This window comes from Orbicella franksi, chromosome 3 (genome assembly GCF_964199315.1).
Source record: "Orbicella franksi chromosome 3, jaOrbFran1.1, whole genome shotgun sequence".
Lineage (NCBI taxonomy): Eukaryota > Metazoa > Cnidaria > Anthozoa > Scleractinia > Merulinidae > Orbicella > Orbicella franksi.
This window is the reverse complement of record NC_138147.1, coordinates 16,740,758-16,760,784: the sequence shown is the minus strand read 5'-3', so window position 1 is coordinate 16,760,784 and position 20,027 is coordinate 16,740,758. Positions and strand designations below refer to the sequence as shown.

The following is a 20,027-nucleotide window of genomic DNA, read 5'->3' as shown; positions in this document are numbered from 1 at the left end:
GAGAATTCGGAGGAACATCAATACATCAACTAGTCGACAATTTTCAAATTTTTATCGCGCCCCTGACTGATGATATTGGCTGATGTTATTGTAAAGAGAAACGTTATTCACCTTTAGGAAGTTAATGGGCTAAAGAGCAAATTAGCAGTCAAAATCTACGAAAAACTTATGTCAAAAATTTGACAGCTTTCTCTGTTTTGATTCAGTGTGGTTTTCCGTCGAACAAGCCATTCTACTTTTCACCTGCTTCGTTTGATTTTCTGCGTCCAATCGCTAACAAAGAACCGTAAAAAGTTTTGCATTATTGATGAATTTATCAAAGTTTGTTTCTGGCAAACCTAACACGAAGCCAAAATAAAACAAAAAGGTTTCATAACAATATTGTTACTGAATGTTGACTCGTAGTTTAAAGGAGTATTTCTAACTTACAACTTCATCGGGACTTCAATATAAACATCGTCGCTCAGTCATCTTGACGGAATTTCTTGTGTAGCCTTCGCGAGTTCTCTTTCGTACAATGGAAGACGATGCATTTCCGCCGGTGTTGAAAAATCTAATAAACTCTATTAACGCCGAAGGTCGCCTTCAAAGCTGGCAACTTCAAACGACTTTGGAAACGTATTCATTGACACTTGAATGGATCAGACCAGCTTCCTGCAACGGGATCAGCGATCATAAATTCAAACCGTTTAAATCAGATTCAAGGGCTGAGAATTCAGCTCAAGCATCTGGCCAAACGGCAACGTTACTGGAAACAGACCATGATTATGACATGGAAGCTTACACACAAGGAAAGAATGGAAAAACTGTAAAGAGTTACGATTTTCCAAGAAACTGCGTCCAAAGTCCAAGGGCTTATAACAACATCGAAGAAGACAGCGAATTGAATGCTTTCAGCGAAAGCGAAATACCTGAAGCTGTGATGACCGAAAACGAAGTCGAATATGAAACGCAAGTGACTAATCGAGAGAAACGTCAACCTGAGCCGTCGACAAAGACTAAAATCTCAAGTTTTAACAGGAAAACTCAGTTCAATTTCTCACCGAGAAAACATGGAGGTTACACTGCTTATGTATCGGGCCAAGTAGCTAATGAGAACAGAGTTACAGAAACTCACAGCGTGCCCTTTTCAAAGCAAGATGAACATAACAAAAAAGCAATTTGTTCGTGCGGCGAAGCTTTCACCTCGCGCAATTTATCCATAAGTCATCTATTAACTACCTGTCCTGTAAGCCTTTGCTTTAGAGTTGAACTTGAATGTAACATACAGCAAGTGATTGACAGTTGGTATGGAGACCAGAAAGTTATTGGGAAGGCCTGGTGGGAGAGTTACAAGAACAATGGTTTCCCGAATGCAGTACAGGAACTAAAAGACGAAAAGGCTGAACAGCTGGAAGTAATAGTGAACAAGTTTATTGAAAGCGCATTCACACGACCGCTTAGAGATCACAACGGAGACGAATTTGTCCTTGTAGCAGGGTTGAATTATCTCGACGATTAACTTGGAAACTGTAGAAGGTCACTTTTCGAAGACGTTTTCTTATCAAGACAACCTATTTGAAAAATTCAGAATTGTTTATGTGCAAAACGTTATATATATATTTTTTCAGTAATAAATTCTATGTAAATGAAACTCACTTTCACATGAAACAATAATCAAATTATTCACTATTTGCCTTTTCGAACCTTCAAAGAATTCAAATCCGACTATGTTATTGTCACTGAATTTAAGAAAAAACATTGATATGTTACATCATAAAATACAATAAGTTTTCTGTACCAGTAAAGGTAGTATAATTATAATTCGTATTAACACCACCACGATATACCATCAGATGAAATTGTTACAGTATAAACTTACTTCATATCATGATGCATCGTTTAAGTTTTCTTATAATTGCTCAAGTGTGTTCTTGGCTTGCTTCATTTCACTGCTGAAGATAATTTGTAGGCCAAATGTGTATAGTATCATACAAGACGGCTAGCAAATCTCAGTTTTACGCTAACCGTTAGAGCGGTTGCTCACATCTAGGGCGCGTAAGGTTTTGGTCAAATGTTCCCAACAGTTGGGTAGAAATGTTGGAGGATGTTTGTTGGCCTTCGCTTTCACATTTCTCCTGTAGAGCATCTGGGCTAGTAACTAGGACATAGGTTTGAATCCTTGCTGGAGAACTAGAAATTCTTTTTCGATGTATGCCTGTGCGTTCACTGACAGAAAAATCATCTCAAATATTAGCTGTTTGACCATTCTGTTGGGATCTATGTTGTACAAACGATGGACAAATTTTCGTCCAGAATGTCAGTTTCGGCATTTGAAAAACCTTCTGTAACAGACATGTTGCAGTCGTCTGCCCAAAACATGTTGCGAAATTGCCTAACAAGGTTGAAAGAAGTTTCACCAGCACTTAACTTTTTCAGAATTTGTTTCCTCATTCTACTTGACTCTCTATACTTTAATTTCCGAACGCGAACTCGACACAAAATTATATTTAAACTGAGCGACGGTTAAACTCAAGTGAACTTGAATAACAATTACTAGCGACGCAAGGACAATCCCAAGCACAAGCGCAAACACAATAATTCTTATTTCACCATGAAAACGGCCTTGACGCAGGCATAGGCACAAGCGCAAGCACAAACACATCTGACAATGATAAAAAATTTTCCTTTTCCTGTGCTGCGCTTATGCTTGCGTTTGCGCTGCAGCAAGTGAAAACGAAATACCGCTCAGGAATGACACAAGCACATGGATATTTGGTTATGTTTGGCCAATGAAAACATTGGATCCAGATTACCTCGCGCCTAAACAGTTTGGAGGGTTCGGATGATTTTTCTTGTGCTTGAGTTTGCATCGAATCTCGTTTTCACTTGGGCCATCCCTTTTACTTGCGTTTGTGCTTGTGCTTGTGCTTGTGCTTGCTTCGCTAGTGAAAACCAAGCTTTAGCTGCTAGCACATTCTGCACGTACTTCTAACTTAATTATTCAGACTCGTTCGCAGATAGCGCAGGTATGTAGTATTACAACAGAATTCAAAGGTAATTTCTGTAACTTTAGAGTTCAGGTAATTTTTTTGAGGTTGAGGACTGGTGTTGGTACGACTTGTTTGCATTGTCATAGACTTAGTTTCTAGGAGCCGTACATATACTGGTAGATCGCTATTCAAATGCAAAAGCTGCCTTATTAAGGTCATAACCCTGTGTTCTGATCCAACTTTCAAAGTTTAGGTCAAAACGCAGGGAACTGATTTGTGATAAATCGGACACCAGTTCTTCTAACTTTTCACGAGAAAGGTGAAAGACTATGCCATCTTGATTGTAGTACTTGTTAAGTTTCTTCTCGTTTTGTTTAAAAAGGCTTTTGAGCCACTGGTGCAAGGTACCATGTCCGATGTTGAGACATTCGCAAACAAACGCTTGGAATTTTTGTGTTTCACCAAGAAGAACGTACTTGGTGTTTACCCAGTCCACGGTTCGGCACACATGACTCGAAACATCCTTGAACTCTTCAACCACATTCCAGACTGTGTATTTACCAATAAACCTTTTTCGAAGTCCAACTGACAGGACGTCCCAAAGAGCGCTGCATAGAGAGTTACAAATAATCTCTATAATGGTTTCATGTTTGTTATCATCAAGGACGTCCACTGCCGATCTCCTGAACATGGCCATCCTTTGGAAAATCTGTTGAATGGCTGCATGAAGAGGTCCTTGATTTGCCGACTCCGATCTTGGATTTGGAACAACTGTGCAACTTCCAGGAGGTTTGCAAGTTCCAAAGCTTGTCTTAGTAACTTGTCTGGCTTCATCACCTGAAAACGTGACACTGAGATCTTGGTGAGCGTTACCTGGACTGAGATAAGACGTAACAGATTGATCCTGAGGTGTAACATCATTGGGCGAATTTTCTGTCCCAGCAAATATGGCACTTACATCTTGATTCTGAATCTGATTTTTGACCTCCTCTGGTTCATTAGCGACATGCGCATTTTCTATCACAGTCCATAGCCTCTCTTCTTTATGAAAGAAAGCACCAAGCCTTTCTGATAATTGAATGTTGATACCTGGAGTGTCACAATCGCTATGAGATCTTCCCTGTTCTACCACAATCCACGACCCATCCTCGCACTGTAAGTGCCATCCAGAAAGACAAATCCTTGAAAATTTATTAGCTTCACCCACTTCCTCTTCATTAGCTTTGTGACCCGAACACGCCTTTAAAACCACCTTTAGGACCCGAGGGGAACTAATAATAGTGTAATCACACTGGTGGATGTCATCGGGCAGACGTTCATGAGAAACGCAAGACGAGCAGGGACCGTCAGTCAGTTTGTCAACCAATACAGAACGAGAACGAAAGTTTTCGTGGATTTCTGTACTACCTACCGAATCTGTTACTGGTCTTGCAAGGTTTTCAGTGCACTTTCTCGCGTCAGACGGAGTTTCATCTTGAGCTGACTGAGTTACGACATCACTAGATGCTGTACCAGGAATCTTTGTTTCAATGTGATTCTCACTGCCCCCATTTTGTGCAGCCATTTCTTCGTTTGCTCCAGCATGTTGGTCTTCATTAGATGCCGGTCCAATGGTTTCATTTTTAATGGAAGTTTCGTCGCCAAATGTTGATGTTTCGTTGGCGCAATTCACGAGTGCACTGATTCTCAAATTACGTTCAGTTCTTGCGTCCTCGTCACCACTTGCGGATGCTGCCGCAGCCTTACCTCTATTGTCGTCAGTCGACGTGGGTTCATTTGTTTCACACGTTTCACAATCGCTAGACAAAGATCCTTCCTTGTGGAAGTCGATACTTTCAATTTTTGTGCTTTCTTCCGTCTGTTCAGATGAACGACCATTTTCGGCACAGTAGTCTGAATGGTTTAGGGAATTTTCCTTTCCTTGGACAATTGACACATGTTCACTAATGAGCGACGAATTAGCGATTAACGTAGAACTGTGTTTATCCAGGCTCCATTCATTTCCTTCTCTGACCCTCGTAGCAATCCCAACAGACCCTTCAGGGAATTCATTTATACACTTTTCGGGTGAGCGACTTTCAGTCGTCTGCTCATTAGGAACAAGCTCATCCGTGCCGTTGTCTTCTTCTTGAGAAGTGCTGAAATTCTCAACCGAAGGTTTTGGCTCAGTCGATCCATTTTCTCCGTCTGCCGTTGCTTGTATACACTCGGTGTGCTCAATAGAGTCAGTTAGGGCGGAAGGTTGGTTCAAGTCACCAGAAACACCATAATGTTCGTTGTTAAACACCAGACCATCTGGCGGAGAAAACCCTTCCTTGCTTGTGCTGCGTACCTGGAAATGCTTGCACTTTTCTTTCTCGACTATTTTCAATGCTTTTTGATTCATCCTGTTCTGCTGGTTCTTCCTAAGCTGTAGCGACAAGGAGAGAAAAACATTTATTCACGATTTCCATAGTAGATAAATTATCTCTGATTACTTTGGTCTGGCATTTAAGTGTGAGATGGTACGGTAATCTAAAGGTTTAAAAAAATTAAAAAGACTTGTAAGAAAAAACGCGGCTGGAAGGCAAGCTTTGCCATTCAGCATACAAACTGAATTTTCAAGCCATCAAACTGTCCTTAAATCTCCCGCTAAAACGGCAGTGGCCTCAAAATTGGAAATCTTACTAATCACGTTCTTTCCATTTCTGGCATCTGTTTCGTACCACAACCATTTGATTAATCGACAAGGTCACGTGACATGGTCAGGCAAAGCGACTATTGGTTACGTCATCCATCTTCACTTGACAACACAATGTTTGGTCTTGATAATTCTGGTTGTCATGCTATGCCTTGCTGCATGCAATAATTGTTTCGTGTTACCCTTTGTCCTTGAATTTCCCAGCTCCCTGAAGAAATCGGAGGTGAAATAGTCAGTGCTCTGGTTTTTAGCATTAATCGTCCTAAAAAAATCAGAAAGAAAATAAAGTCACTTCATATCAAAACACAATCAGGCGGTGTTGGCGACATGAACTGAATTAGTCCCGGCCTGAGATTTGAAAGGAATGAATTCCACAAGAGTCCGAGAAATTCAAGGTCTTCATTTTTCATGATATTTGAACTCAGGACAACTTGTGAGGATGCTCCTCTCTGAGCGAGGTAAGAACATCCATCTTACTCTGTAGAATGGTCCCTGAAATCCATGATCACTTGTACTACATGACTGATATATTCAGAGTGCTTCGTACAGTAGTGCGGCAGCTCTCGTAAGCTTCTAATTCTTTTGCTTGTTAGCAGCTGTTATTGTTTTAGGGCTAGAGGCATTTTTTCTGTTGTTTGTTTTATTGTCCTCTCAAAGGGTAGCAAGTCATAAATGTGAGACCTTCCGAGAGCTGCTACCCAACTCGCTACATGTATATAAGTCGCTTCATTATTAACCGCGCGCGTCTGTCTCGAACCAATGGAAACGTTAACCTACCGGGATGAGCTATCACTCAACACAGAGGGGTACCCATCCACAATTGCCAAAATTTGGCCCGTTTACCCATTGACTCTTTGGTGACTTTGGTGAAGAAACTCCACCCCGAACAAAACACACGCAAATGAAAAATTCACATGAAAGTGGCATACCTTGAAACGAATGTTTCAATGGTTCTTCGTCTGGACTGAAGGGAAGTGCTGAGAATAAAGAAGAAACGGGAAAGCAAAATCAGTAAAGAAGGAACCAGTTTAATCTTTCACCAGCTATGACCGTCTGTATTTACTTTATCTTTATTATAATGTGACTGTGGAAAAGCAAATGTAGAGGTTTCATTTCTTAAAATAAATTTACCAGTAACTAGAAGGTAGCACTTACATGTTCCCTTCTCATTGACCAGAAACAGACCAAAGTTACTGAAACCAAGAGACGAAAGCTTGTCAGCAAATATGGGAAGATATGGAACCTGTGAAGCGTTTAAGAAAGACTGTCAGTTTTCAATTAAATTAAATGATAACAACGGCCGCGCCACTTGTACATAGTAAACATCACATTATGATAACTAAAACAGCTCTTCTAGGGACATGTAATAACTGACTATCATCGCAGTTAGTGGTAGTCAAACATATCCTAGAAGCGGTTAGATCACACTTGTGTTTTCATTATGTTTTGCTGATTTGTTTGTTTGTTTGTCGGTTTTGTTTAAAATTCTTAAGGTGTTGCATCTTCGTTGATTACCGATACGGTCTCCAGTCTCCAAGCACGAGAAAAAAGAGAAATGAGAACTATTAATTTAATTAATTATTAGAATAATATAGACAGCATTTCAAGACAAACTGAGTCCCAAAGGAGTAAGTTTTTGTCCTTCGCGGTTGATCCTACATGTGAAGTTTTCTATTTTTGACCATCTGAGACATTTTTCAGCAAGGACCAGAACGCGTTCTTTCACTGTTCACTGAGCTTCACTAGCCGGGTTTTTTTTTGCCTGGTTAAATTAGCGGTGAGGAGAAATGTATGACCTCAGAATCGTGCTCATAACATAATTCCTAACTTTATTATTTCCCCTGAGGTAAAAATCGTCAAGTGCGCACGTTTTGTCTATGAGCTTACCCTTGGAATCTTTAAAGTCAGCTTACCTCCTTTGCCTTTATGGACCCTAAACACGGAATAACTTGAAATGTTCCATCTTCAAAGTAAATGATCAGCAGCTGGGTGCAAATTAAATAACACGCGTGTCAAATTTTCCGTTCAAACGCCACTCTTAGGGAGGCGGCGTGACTGAGTGGTTTAGGGCGCTGGATTTCAAATCCGAAGGTCCTTAGTTTAAATCCTCTTCCCTACCCCACTATTTAGATTTGTTCTCGGTAGTCCCGAGTTCAACCCCTCGACCGCGTTGGTCAGCTGGTCAGCCTTCCACCAATTGGGATTCTCAATACGTTATGCTCCATTTGCAATATTTGTTTATTTATTTTTATAATAAAGTTTCCATATAACGCGCGCTCTGATTGGCTGAAACAGCGTGCTTTATCAGAGAACAGAGCACGGGTTGATGACAGTAAGCTGGCTTTCAAATTTTTGCTTCGGAATTTTGATAAATTTGGCGCAAATTAAACATCCCCTGTGATTCAGACAAACGCAGTGGAACCGAGCTCTATGTCTACTCTAAGTATGGCTCACGGAGACCATTGTTAGCAACAGTAGTGTGAAAACTACTAAAATAACAAGTTTTGCTAGATTCCCGCCGACAAAACACGTAGCGAAATAAACAAATTCTCACCCTAACCAGTGCTTCGATAAAAGAAAATTATACTTAAGAAGTAAAACAACGACAGAAAACAACGATTGAACTGTCTCTGTTTATGACGAGAAGCTTTATTTTTGTAAAAATGCGCAATTGCTCAAAACAACACTTACATGCAGTGTAGTAACGCTCGCTCGTTCTCTGGTCTTCTCAGCGAAGTGAACCGACGTGCGGTCAGCTCAAAGCTTGCTCTAGATATTCTCCTCTGTGGTCGGAGTAGAACCAGTAGGAGCAGTTTAGTCTGTCCATCTTTTACGCTAGCTCGGGCAATCCTGCTGCAAGCGGCTGTAAGCCGTAAGCTTAAATAACTGTAGCTCCTTTCAAATTCAACTCAGCATTTCGCATTTTCATCTGCAAGCTCTGAGCTCCTGGTTCCGTAATTTCCATTGGAAAAGTGCACGTTCATGAGCCACAATACGGCCGGATTCCTATGGACTACAAACCTTTGCCTGCCTTTAGATTCTTATTTGAAAATTAACTAAAAAGCGAACTTTGAAGGCATCGTTCTTCTCTCGAAAGCCGCTCGAAACCACTGACCAAAAGGCATGTGGGCTCTGGGAACGAGATTTCCATGTTTTAAACCAAGCCACGCATGCGCCGTGAAACCGGAACCCCTAAAATCTTGGAGTCTGCAAATTGATTATTCCAGAGCTCCGTGTCTTGGAGCTGACCAAAAGACACGTGGGCTCCGTCAACGAGATTAAAAGCTTAGCTGAAGTCTAGTTTGTGATTGACAGCTGTCGCTCCGTTAGCCAATCAAATTATTTCAACAATTCTAACAAGGATTATGATTGGCTTATTTTAGCGTGCTTTATCAGAGGACAGAGCTCGGCTGACGCCACTTTTACTCGTTTGGAAAATAAAGTTTTGTTTGAAAATTCAGCCGAATGCGCGGGGAAATTATACAAATAAAGAAGCCTCGACTGTGTTTTGTTCTGTTGTAAAGCACTTAGGAAGCGGTAGAGCACTTCGTCTCGTATTTTCCCCTACACTTTCACTTCACATTCAAGGAAATACTGATAATACGATTTGAAATAAACGGTCTAATAGGGGTTGGTGTAGCTTTTTAAAAGAGAATTACGATTTTTCCAACTCTGAGTTTAGTTTTAAAGTGCTTTTGTGAGACAACAACAGAGCCCCAAAATTTTTTTGTTGAGTTAAGAAAAGAACGTAACAAATGCCAGAACTTGGTTTAAGAGACCCAAGAAACCTTTAGTAGATGTATTTCCACGAGTATTCTTTTTAAAAATTAGCCTTTGTGCTTAAACATTAACAGTAAAAGTGAAAATGAGACGTTTTAATAGCATGAATTTGCGAGTTTACCGAAACTGGAGCCGTCACGCAACGTGTCATCAAAGGTCATATCAAATCGCATTAAAGCAAGGAAATCAAAATCTACAGATCAATATGATTGCAAGCTTTTCTTTCGCCTCAACGGGCACATGTACCTCAATGGTCGAATTATTTAGCTCAACGGGCAGAGATTTTGACTCGACGATCAAATTTAACGCCTCAACGAGCGAAGAATACTGTGAATGATTTGCCTGTGGTACCGAAGTCGCTTTCCGACATAAAGCAGGTTGGCTTCACACCTTCCTCTCTTTTCTCCCAAGACTAGCAAGCTGCAGTCGGCAGTTTACTCCGAATGGAAGCATTTTTGCCAAACACTTCACTGCTGCTGAATGCACTGAGAAAAAAATGATCTCCATGAAGTAGGACTTGATCGATATCTTGGCACCTCCATTCGCGAATCGGCAAAAATTGCTCACATAATAGAGCAGCCAAACACATAAAAATCTCTTGTCTACCTCGAGAGTCATCACTAAACCGTTCGTAAACATGATGAATACTTCCACAAGCAGTTAAAGACATTCGTTTATAGTGTCCTTGATTTCTAGCAGAGCGGGACGCCTGTACAAATCGATCGATATTTCCACGTGCATTTACAAGCACCCCGGATATCAGAATGCCAGGATATAAAAAACGCAATCCACTGCGCATGTCTCCGATCTTACATCCGACAAATTTTGGCTTTTTCTCGCTATTGAAAAGAATAGGCGGCTGCCTCGTTAGGGCTCGCCAGCAGCAAACAATTCACTCAAAATCTACAAAAATGTAGCTTGACTGACACTCGTTTTTCGACGACCAAGCTGTCACGGTTAAAAAAAGGCTCCACCTTAGGATTGAAACTAACCAATCAAAAAACGACAAGGCTTTTGGGGGGTCCGCAGCATTTCGTTGCTTTTTTTTTTCTCTCTGTTGTAGAACTATCGTTTGTGTTGTTCAACACAATTAGTTCGTTTATGAAACAGATGGCCATCCTTTGCTTTCAATTAAGGTGATTGGTTAATTTTGTTCCCAGTGGTCTGGTTCAAGTATTTGTACTATATTTTCTAACAATTTATGCTAATGATAAATAAAACCCCGAGGGGAGGACAGGGGTGCTCGTCAAAAATTTTGAAAAGAACCCCCATGAGGTATCAAGATTCTGTTTTGTGGGCGTGGCTTGAAACTTTTTTCACCCCTAAGAGGTACCAACTCTAAAACAACCCATGGACTGACACTTTCATCATTTTTAAGGGCATTAAAGACGATTGCTTCAAATTACTCCTACGTGCCTAAAGTTGATTATCTCCTGTCATATTTTTTTTCGGCTCAGTACCGTAACAAGTACCGCGAAAGCTCCCGCTGTGGACGTTTCGGGGCTGAACACCATTAGAGGTACCAAAACCGCTCTTTAGCCCCTAATACGTACGACGAGCACCACAAACCTGTTTATATGGGAGGCCCCCCTCGGGATGAAACGTACTGCAATTTAAATAATCTTCATAGTTTACCTTGTGGTCGTGTTCCAAGAGATAAAAGTGTTTTCCATGTCTGGAGACATCAAATGTACCATTTTCAATGTCCATCTTGTGTCCTGAAATTATAATCCTACGGTTAAGTGACGTACATGTATGGCAAACCAGGATACTGAATGATCAGTGCAGTCCTCCGCAGGAAAAAGATGGCGGCTGTACATTCTACCACGATACCATGCGAGCCTTTTTACACAGCCCTTGAAGTACAAGGAAAGCCATATTTTTGCAACATTTGTCCCTGTGCTAAGGACATTGTGTATGTTAGGTTGTAAGGTTTTCGAACTTTCTTATACGTTTCTATGAGCCTTGTTAAAGTTTTCGCGCGCTAAGAATTATGGGTAAATGCACCAGCCGCCATCTTTTTTCCTACGGAGGGTGCCAGCTAGGCACAGGTACTTAAGGTTATTCCCCAGTATTGCATTGCGCATCCCCACTGCGCATAATTTCACGCGTGATCAGCGCGCGCGCATTAAAAAATGGCGGCTTTTTCTTTACAGCTGGACCTTGCCATAGAGGTAAATCGTCAGTTTCTCGCAAACGAGTATGGTGACCTATCATTTTTTTTCTGTTGTTTTGAATTGAGTAATAAATTTCTTTGTGTAAAATAAATGTGGACCAATTCTCAGTGTAGAACAAACAGCAATCGTCGGAAACGTGAATTTAGCAAGCAATCGTAACTACAATCATGGTGCTATTATAAGGATTTATATGGGTATAAACAAGGTGCTGTTGCTCCTAAACGAACAAGGGGACCCCTCATTTTTATTTCAAAATTTAAGTTCCTATAATATAAACAATCAATAGGCAAAGTTTCACAAAAATCTCAGTGCAGGTTCTGTTTCAGTGGAATGACCTTAAACGTGATACAGATTAATGGAGATCTCCTCAATTTTATAAGATCAGCTAAATATTAAATGAAAGATCAAAAATTGCTCTAAGAACAACTGGACAAGCAGTCGAATTTACAAGAGCAAAGCATCACTCATTTTCTTCTGATTGTGCAGAATCGTAGGCAAGTAATGCGTACAAAAACCAAGATACCGAGTGGCACAAAATTATTTCGGGAGCTTAATTTTGCAGTTATTTTGCGGGAACTAATTTTTGCGATTGTAAGACTGGTTTTTCTTGTTGAGTATTATATAAATATATCGCGTTTAATTGGAATTAAAGCATTATCCTTTTTTTTTTTTATTAAACTACATGTAATCAACGAGTGAACAAGGTTCGTACTGTTTTGGGCTTTTGAAACTCCATGACTTTCAATGGCCTTTTCCATGATATTTCCGAGATTTCCATGAGCTATGTTAAGCAGTTGTTCTCAAAGTATTGTAAAAACAATCTATTATTTAAGGTATTTTCCCACATTATGACGCATAAAATGCGTGCTAGGGTTTATTTTTTTAACTGGAATTGACTGGTTTTAAGACTTGTCTGTTGTTTTTTCAACTTTGATTTTGTTTGCCTGTTCAGTCTCAGAAAGTTTGTTACTTTTCCATGACTTTCCATGACCCATACTTCAATTTCAGGACTTTCCAGGCCTGGAAACTGATGAAATTATAAAATTCCATGACTTTCCAGGTTTTCCACGACCCGTACGAATCCTGGTGAAACAACATGCAGAGACGTAAAACATGGTAATCAGTGTCACTCTCTTACAATCAAATCTTGCCCTAGTGTGACTTACTGCTCTTACAATGGATCGGCAATAACTACGGCACCACTTGATGCATTATCACACCTGTAGAGTACCGAGCGCAATTTCATCGTCTTATTTCAAAACGTTTTGCTTCTGAATAAAAGAAACGTTTTAAATTGATGGATGGCAACAACTACAGTCACCTCTCGCCTTACGAACATCCCGCTTATACGGACCGTAGCTAAATCCCCGGCTGCTGGTCCCATAGTGATATTTCTTTTGTTCTTCTCTCGTTACCACGGGCAACTTGGACGTACTGAATGACTTCATTATTCTGTAGCCTTGGAATATTTACTAGTTTGAGGACTATTTTGACCCATATTAGATTATTATGTGTCAAAGTAAATCCTTCAGTTTTTCTGTTTCTTATGCTAATTAGGGAAATTGTTATTTAAACCCCATTGGGACTTCAAAATTTGAATAATAGAGAAAAAACGAAAGAAATTCTGGTAGTTGATGTCAAATGACGACAACGTGCAAATCTGCTATTGACTGTCGATTCTACATGTGATTTCTGTAAGTATAATTTCGCCAAGGGAATAAATTTATTGGGAAAATTTTTGGGAAGGCAACTTTTTTTGGCGGATCTAAGAGAAAACCACAAAAATCGCAAATTAAAATAAGACCCCTCCAAAATTTCGTGCCACACGGTAGTTACACAGTACATTATGTGCCCTGCGACAGGCTGCCAAAAGAAAGAGTCTAATGCAGCAATGAGGGAAATAGTATAATAAAACCTTCTGTCATCTTAGGGGTAGGTTATGCAAGCAATTTCAGAATTTGGGAAACATCTATGTCTTCCTAGAAAAACCAATACTCTAAAAATAAATTTAAGAAAATCACCAATTCCATTGGCAGTTACTATCCAGACTTCCATGGAGGACTTTTGAAGTCTACAGATAGGACAACCAGCACACCGTTTACTTTGTAACTTTGTAGAAAGCGCAGTGAGAAGCTCTTCCATGTCAAAAACAGACGGAAGGAGAACCTTGAGAGTTATTTGATTCCACGTGGTGACAGATACTTGAACTGGTTCACTATAAAAAGCAGAAGGTATAATAGCTATTGACAATGAATGCGATTGAATGATGGATTAGTCAACTGCAGCATTAACTTGTAAAAAGTACTTTGATTCTGACTTCATAGCCTTAAGAAGACCCCTTGTGACATTCTCATTATAAATGTCATGTAAACAATGCTAGTGGTGCTATTAATACTTGTCATTAATACCAACAACAAGCAGTACAATTGTTATTAACAACTTTCAATAATTAAATGATATGAAAAAAAAAATTAGTTTAAGCCCTACCAGTTTTCAGTGAAGCTGCTTGAAGTACTGTCATCCTAGATAATAATAATAATAATGATGATAATGATAATGATAATGATAATAATAATAATTATAACATTCATAATGCGCAAATTTCATAAAATGTTCAAATGCGCATGACAAGATTAAAAACGGAATAAAAAGGCTAAAAAGCTAAAATTACAATTAAAAGTAAACTTACAATAACAATATCAGACCATAAAAAAATCAAATAATATATTTTACACTCTTCTGTTATACACCAGCTAAGAGTAACCACTGACTGGGTAACTCCCACTGAACAATGCAAGAGGTGGCTGTCTGAAAATTTGAAAGGGAGCTCTTAAGGATACTGGAACCTTTAAATTTTGGACACGGCTCAAATCCACCATTTCACTTCCAAAAGACATCATAATTCTAAAGCATAAATTGATTTGTTAAAAATTTTAATAGAGATTGAGATGATAACCATGGATATATTTTTTTCTTGACTGATAAGTAATTGTCACATTCTCAGCTTATCATAATAACTTATCCTAAAATGAACCATCTAGGATAACTAGATGACAGCAGTTATTCCCTATAAAATTTGTCACGAACACCGTCTCTCCTAGCAAGATGAGCCCAAAGAAAGTCTGCAAAGGAGGCTATGGGTCCATTCCTTTGGGATGATCTGGATCTGGATCAGTGATCCAAGATCAATCAGATTATGGTACATCAAAGGAACTGACGAATCCATGACCAGAGTGGATTCATTGGCTCCTTTGATGCACCATGATCTTGGATCACTGATCCTGATCCAGATCACCCCAAAGGAATGCACCCTATGTGCCCCCACCAAGGGATTAAAAAAAAAATTAACTCTATGAATACTTACTAAATTGTCTGCTTCATTATGCACGGTCACAGGCTCAACTATGTGAGTCCCAGTACTTCTCTTTTGTGTGAATTCTAGCCTCTTATGATGCTGTATCCAGAATTCCTTTGCATCTCTTAAGCCATTCACCCACTTTTCCATTGCTTGCCTGGACTGTTGAATTAACATTATGCACAAAGAAAGTATAACGAGTATGAAAGTTGAAATGCCAGTTGACCAGTAGTGTCTGAGCTAATTGAGTGATTAATTCAGTTGGAAGGTACAGCCAGTTATCACTTGAGTGTTAAAAAAATAATTGGCTTTGCATTGTTAGTCACTACACAATTGGCAGCAAAAACTTGCAGCACTTTTTCATCTTGCCAGAAGTAAAACTAAAACCAATTTCCTGTTCTTCATGTCAGCTACATGTATTTTCTTTTGTTTTGAGTTTTGATTAATCCAATGAATTGTCTGTGTCCTTTGTGATTGCCTGGAGTGATTAATTGGTTTTAGTTTTACAAACATGAAAACCACTATTTGGCAGTGCTGTGACTAATGTAATGAATTCTAATAAAAAGCACAAAAATGTAGAGTCTGCAGTCAGGCCATACAGTGTAGTATTTTAATTGGATAAAAAAACTATAATTCTGGTTTCTGCAGCATAAAGCAACTAGAAGTATAGTATTGCTACTGTCAGGATGCTAGTCCAATGCAGGCTATCCTCAGTATTTTATCAGGTAACCATAATACTTTGGGAGGTGCTCTGGCCAAATAATTAGTGCATTGGACTTCAGATTGAGCGGTCTATGTTTGAACCCTGGCCAAGTGCCTTGCATTATGTTCTAGGGCACCACACTTTGCTCTCAGAGTGCGTCTCTTCACCCAGGTGTATAAATAGGTGAATTTCATGCTGGGAGGTAACCCTGTAATTGGTGTTTTCTACTCATGAGGGCGTAGAAACACTTTTATTCACTTAATGCTACAGAAACTGGGATAAGCCCCAACAGTTTGGAATACTTGGCTCAATGCAGACTTTACCTTACGATGACATTTTGCTAGTACACATAATTTTATTCTCTTAGAGAGGGAGAGACACAGTGAAAGTAAAGTGTCTGGCAAGAGAATGCAACTATCAATTCTGGCCAGTGGTGGAATGAGGATTGATGGAGCACTCAATCTGAAGTATAATGCAGTTGATAATTAGCTATCCAGCCGGAGCAAATATCCAGAGATGCAGATGAAAGTAAACTAAGCAGGTTCTTTAACATGTTCAACCAGCTTTCTCGCAGGCATCTCCAAAATCACCCTTATGTAGACCTCTGTTTTCTGGTAAAATTTGAGCCTGGGATAAGTTCTTTTTCAGTGTGTGAGAATAGCCAATAGCCGGTACACATAGATCCCTGGCCGCCACACCTTCAAAAATACAAGCATATATGTACCTCAGCAGAAAACTTGTACTCCGTAGCCTCTTTGTCATTTAGTGTCAGCTTGAAGCTGCAGTTCTTGTATTGTTTATTGGACATCAACATTTCTGTAATACCACATACCTGGAACAAATTGACCACATTTTTAGAAAACTGCATGAGCTTCCTGGCAGCACAGGGGATCAGCCATATACAAGTACTCAAAAAGTACCAAGTGATGCTGTCTAGAAATGTTTTCACAAAACCGTAAAGGTACCAAATATTCTTTCTTGGGCATTGCAAAGTCATTACCCCTCTAAGAAGTACCAATTGTTTAAAACAAACACATTTAAGTTGTCATTATTTTCACAATTATTAATAGCAATAAAGATGATCTCCTTTAATACCATTTTATCTCCCATCACAGAACACATACAACTGTAATAAATTCAAATGCACCTCTTCCAGATTGATTTTAAAATTTTCTTTTGATCTTTGTCCTTTGTGATAACAGTCCTTGCTTTCATATTGAAGTATCACTGTTTCTAACAGCTGCCAATAAAAGGAGATTCAGTTAACAAGTTATCATCAAACAAAATATGTGTCTCAGCAGTTTCCGTAGTTATGAAGAACTGAGTCAGTACAGAAAGCTTATTAAACAATGGTAGTTACATGTGTTATAAGGAGCCCAATGGATCAATTAATGCTTCTGCTTTAAAGATGATTTCCAGTCTGTACTGCACAGTCTCAGCACCCTAATGTTTATAAATAACAGAAGTCTCACTCCATGGAATGCGAATTGATGTTATTTGTTACGAACCACATACCTTATCTTTGAGGCCTTTCAAATTCTTTTTCCAACAGCTTCATTGATTTTTACAGTTGCGAAGTTGTTTCATCAGGTGACATGAGAAGGATTGAAGCGTAACTTAGATTTGCATCCATAGTGGCGGTTGACTTGAAACTTTGAATTTACTATCATGTAAGTAGTTGCAAAATGTTTACATTTTCTGGTGTCTTACATGAAACACACCAAAAAACGTAAACAAACTCTTGAGAGTGTGCAGTACAGACTGGAGATCATCTTTATAACCAGTTTATTTATGATTCTTTTAAATTTACTCTTTTTACTAATGGTGTAACTCCCTGCTTCTAAATTAATGTATGCACAAAATTTACTGAAAATCCGGATAATAATAATTTATTAAGTATTCCCCATCCCCAAATAAGCCCTCCCAGTCTCATTTTTGTGTGAAACATTCTTATGTGCCCAAGGATCTTTACAAGAATTTTACCACCTTAAAAATAGTGCAAGAACAGGTTTGACTGTCTCACTTATAAAATGTTTTTCATTAATGAACTGAGACCAAGTGTTAATGTACAGTCAGACTCAATTCGTGCGAAAGTTTTAAATCATTTTTAAGCAATGACATATTGTGTGACGTCATCGCTTTAAGCCAATGTGCTACATTCCTTTGGAAAGTGATTTCTCACTTATTTTGTTGCACTTATGTCCATCGCGCTTATGTCGCGCACTATTTATCGCTCTGTTGAAGCAAAATGCACTCTGGGAGTTAGTAAATGAGACAAGGTTCAGGGGAGTCCTTTTAATTCTAGCTTTTAAAAGAAGATTTAGGGGTGGATTTTGGTTTATACAGTATTGAATAAGTCTGCATTCATGGGCAGACTCATAATAAGAACATATCCTCCATACATACAAGTTTAGATAGACAAGTAAGTTGCCCAGGCAGTAGGTGAAGGCTTTGCGGCTTTCCTTTGCTGTTTGTAGGTTCAGTGGAGTGCTTTTAATCGATATGACAAGTACACAGTTAAAACAACAAATTAACTTCCGGTGAGGTAATTACTGTTGCCAAATATTTTTAAGGATAATAAGGTGTCGATTTCAGAGAGAGTAACTTTTCCTTTGCAGCTTTTCTTTGCTGTTTGTAGGATCAGCAGAGTGCTTTTAATTTCAGATTTTAAACAAAGATTTGGGGGGTGATTTTGGTTTATACAGTGTTGGATAAATTTGCGTTCACTGGCAAACTCATAATAAGGACATATCGTCCATACATACAAATTTAGATTGACAAGCAAGTCGCACACGTGATAGCTGAAGGGTCCACATAAAATTTACGGATTGGTAGCACAGTTGTACTTTTGCCAGTCTTAAAAGTGAATTGAATGAGCATTGTTTGAATTGAATGCGCACTGTGAGAGCACTGTATGAGCATTGTATGAGCACTGAAATATACGGTTTACAGTAGTGATAATGAGGTCAGGGTATGATTCATTTGCATTTTCAGTTTCTTATGAAGTTTTGGAAATGTGCGATTTCAGAGAGAGAAACTTGTGCTTTGCGGCTTTCCTTTGCTGTTTGTAGGATCAGCGGAGTGTTTTTAATTTCAGCTTTTAAAGGAAGATTTGGGGCTGGATTTTGGTTTATACAGTGTTGGATAAATTTGCGCTCACGGGCAAACTCATAATAACATATCTTGGATACATACAATTTTAGATAGACAAGCGGGTCGCACACGCAATACGACAAGTATATGGTTAAAACAACAAATTATTTTCTGGTGAGGTAATCAGCTTTGCCAAATATCTTTAAAGATAATAAGGTGCTGATTTCAGAAAGAGAAACTTTTCCTTTACTGTTTGTAGGTTGAGCAGAGTGCTTTTTATTTCAGCTTTTAAACTAAGATTTGGGGGTGGATAATACACTGTAACAGAAATTCCTTTATTATGTATTTGAAAATTTAGTTATTAATCTTTCTTTTGGGTTGGTACATTTCACTGAGCCGTAGCATATGGACTTACAAGAAGGACCTGGTACATGAACTACTTGAATGAACTACCAATGGACTACCATAAATGTAAACCCCTAAAATTTCTAACACAAAAGTTCTACAGTTTAGTTTAAGAATCAGTTTGTCTGCTTATGTTCCAGTCTTCTAGGAACATGCATTGTGTGCCGTTTATTAATTATGTTATTCTTGCATGCATTTTATTGCTCTTAACACCTTTTTTTACATTTTCATACTTTACATACTTTTACTTCTTTCTTTTATATTAATTTATACTTATGCAAAAATTTTTATCTTCACTTTTAAACTTGATATGACTTAAGTTCGGTCGAAACGTCGCGCGCTATTACCGTTAGTTGTTACATGTACTTCAAATAATATTTAGATTCCTTCAAAAGGTCTTTTGTTCGAACAAATGCTTCGTGTTATAATTCATCCGACTGTCAGGTGTACTTATGTGCATGTCAGATTACAATTTAGTTTCATTTTCCATGCCAGTGAACTGAGTTTTCCGCATAAAACTTTGGGTTATATTGCAGCTTAGTTAATTGAATTTTCACGTGATTAGGAGTTTGGTAGTTTATTTGGTTAACCACTTCACTTTCATAACAAACATATTCCGTTTTGGTTTAAGCTTGTGCACTTACCACAAAGAAAGCTCGTTTTGGTCTTCCAAACGTAGTTGGTCTGTGATAAATCAAATTTCCTTCTAGATGAGGAGGTAGACGAGTCTAATAATAGCACATAAGGAGACGAACATAAGATAAGGAAGCACCAGGGTTAGACATCAAAGAAAACAAGACAAATATTACCACTTGAAGTCCCTGTACTTCCGTTCCAGAAGCCATGTTTCGGAAAATCTATA

General features: G+C 38.8%; 1 protein-coding gene across 1 annotated transcript; it reads right to left on the bottom strand.

The window, feature by feature from the left end:
• Positions 1-1,536: 1,536 nt before the first annotated feature.
• On the bottom strand, positions 1,537-20,017 carry LOC145481547 (uncharacterized). The gene is made up of 13 exons (XM_081460037.1): positions 19,975-20,017; positions 19,810-19,893; positions 16,815-16,907; positions 16,392-16,499; positions 14,974-15,126; positions 14,097-14,131; positions 13,631-13,824; positions 11,068-11,150; positions 7,566-7,637; positions 6,808-6,895; positions 6,582-6,629; positions 5,835-5,914; positions 1,537-5,382 (listed from the first exon to the last, which is right to left on the bottom strand). The coding sequence occupies exons 1-13, from the start codon at positions 20,008-20,010 to the stop codon at positions 3,157-3,159; spliced, it is 3,300 nt and encodes a 1,099-aa protein (XP_081316163.1). The 5' UTR covers positions 20,011-20,017; the 3' UTR covers positions 1,537-3,156.
• Positions 20,018-20,027: the final 10 nt, after the last annotated feature.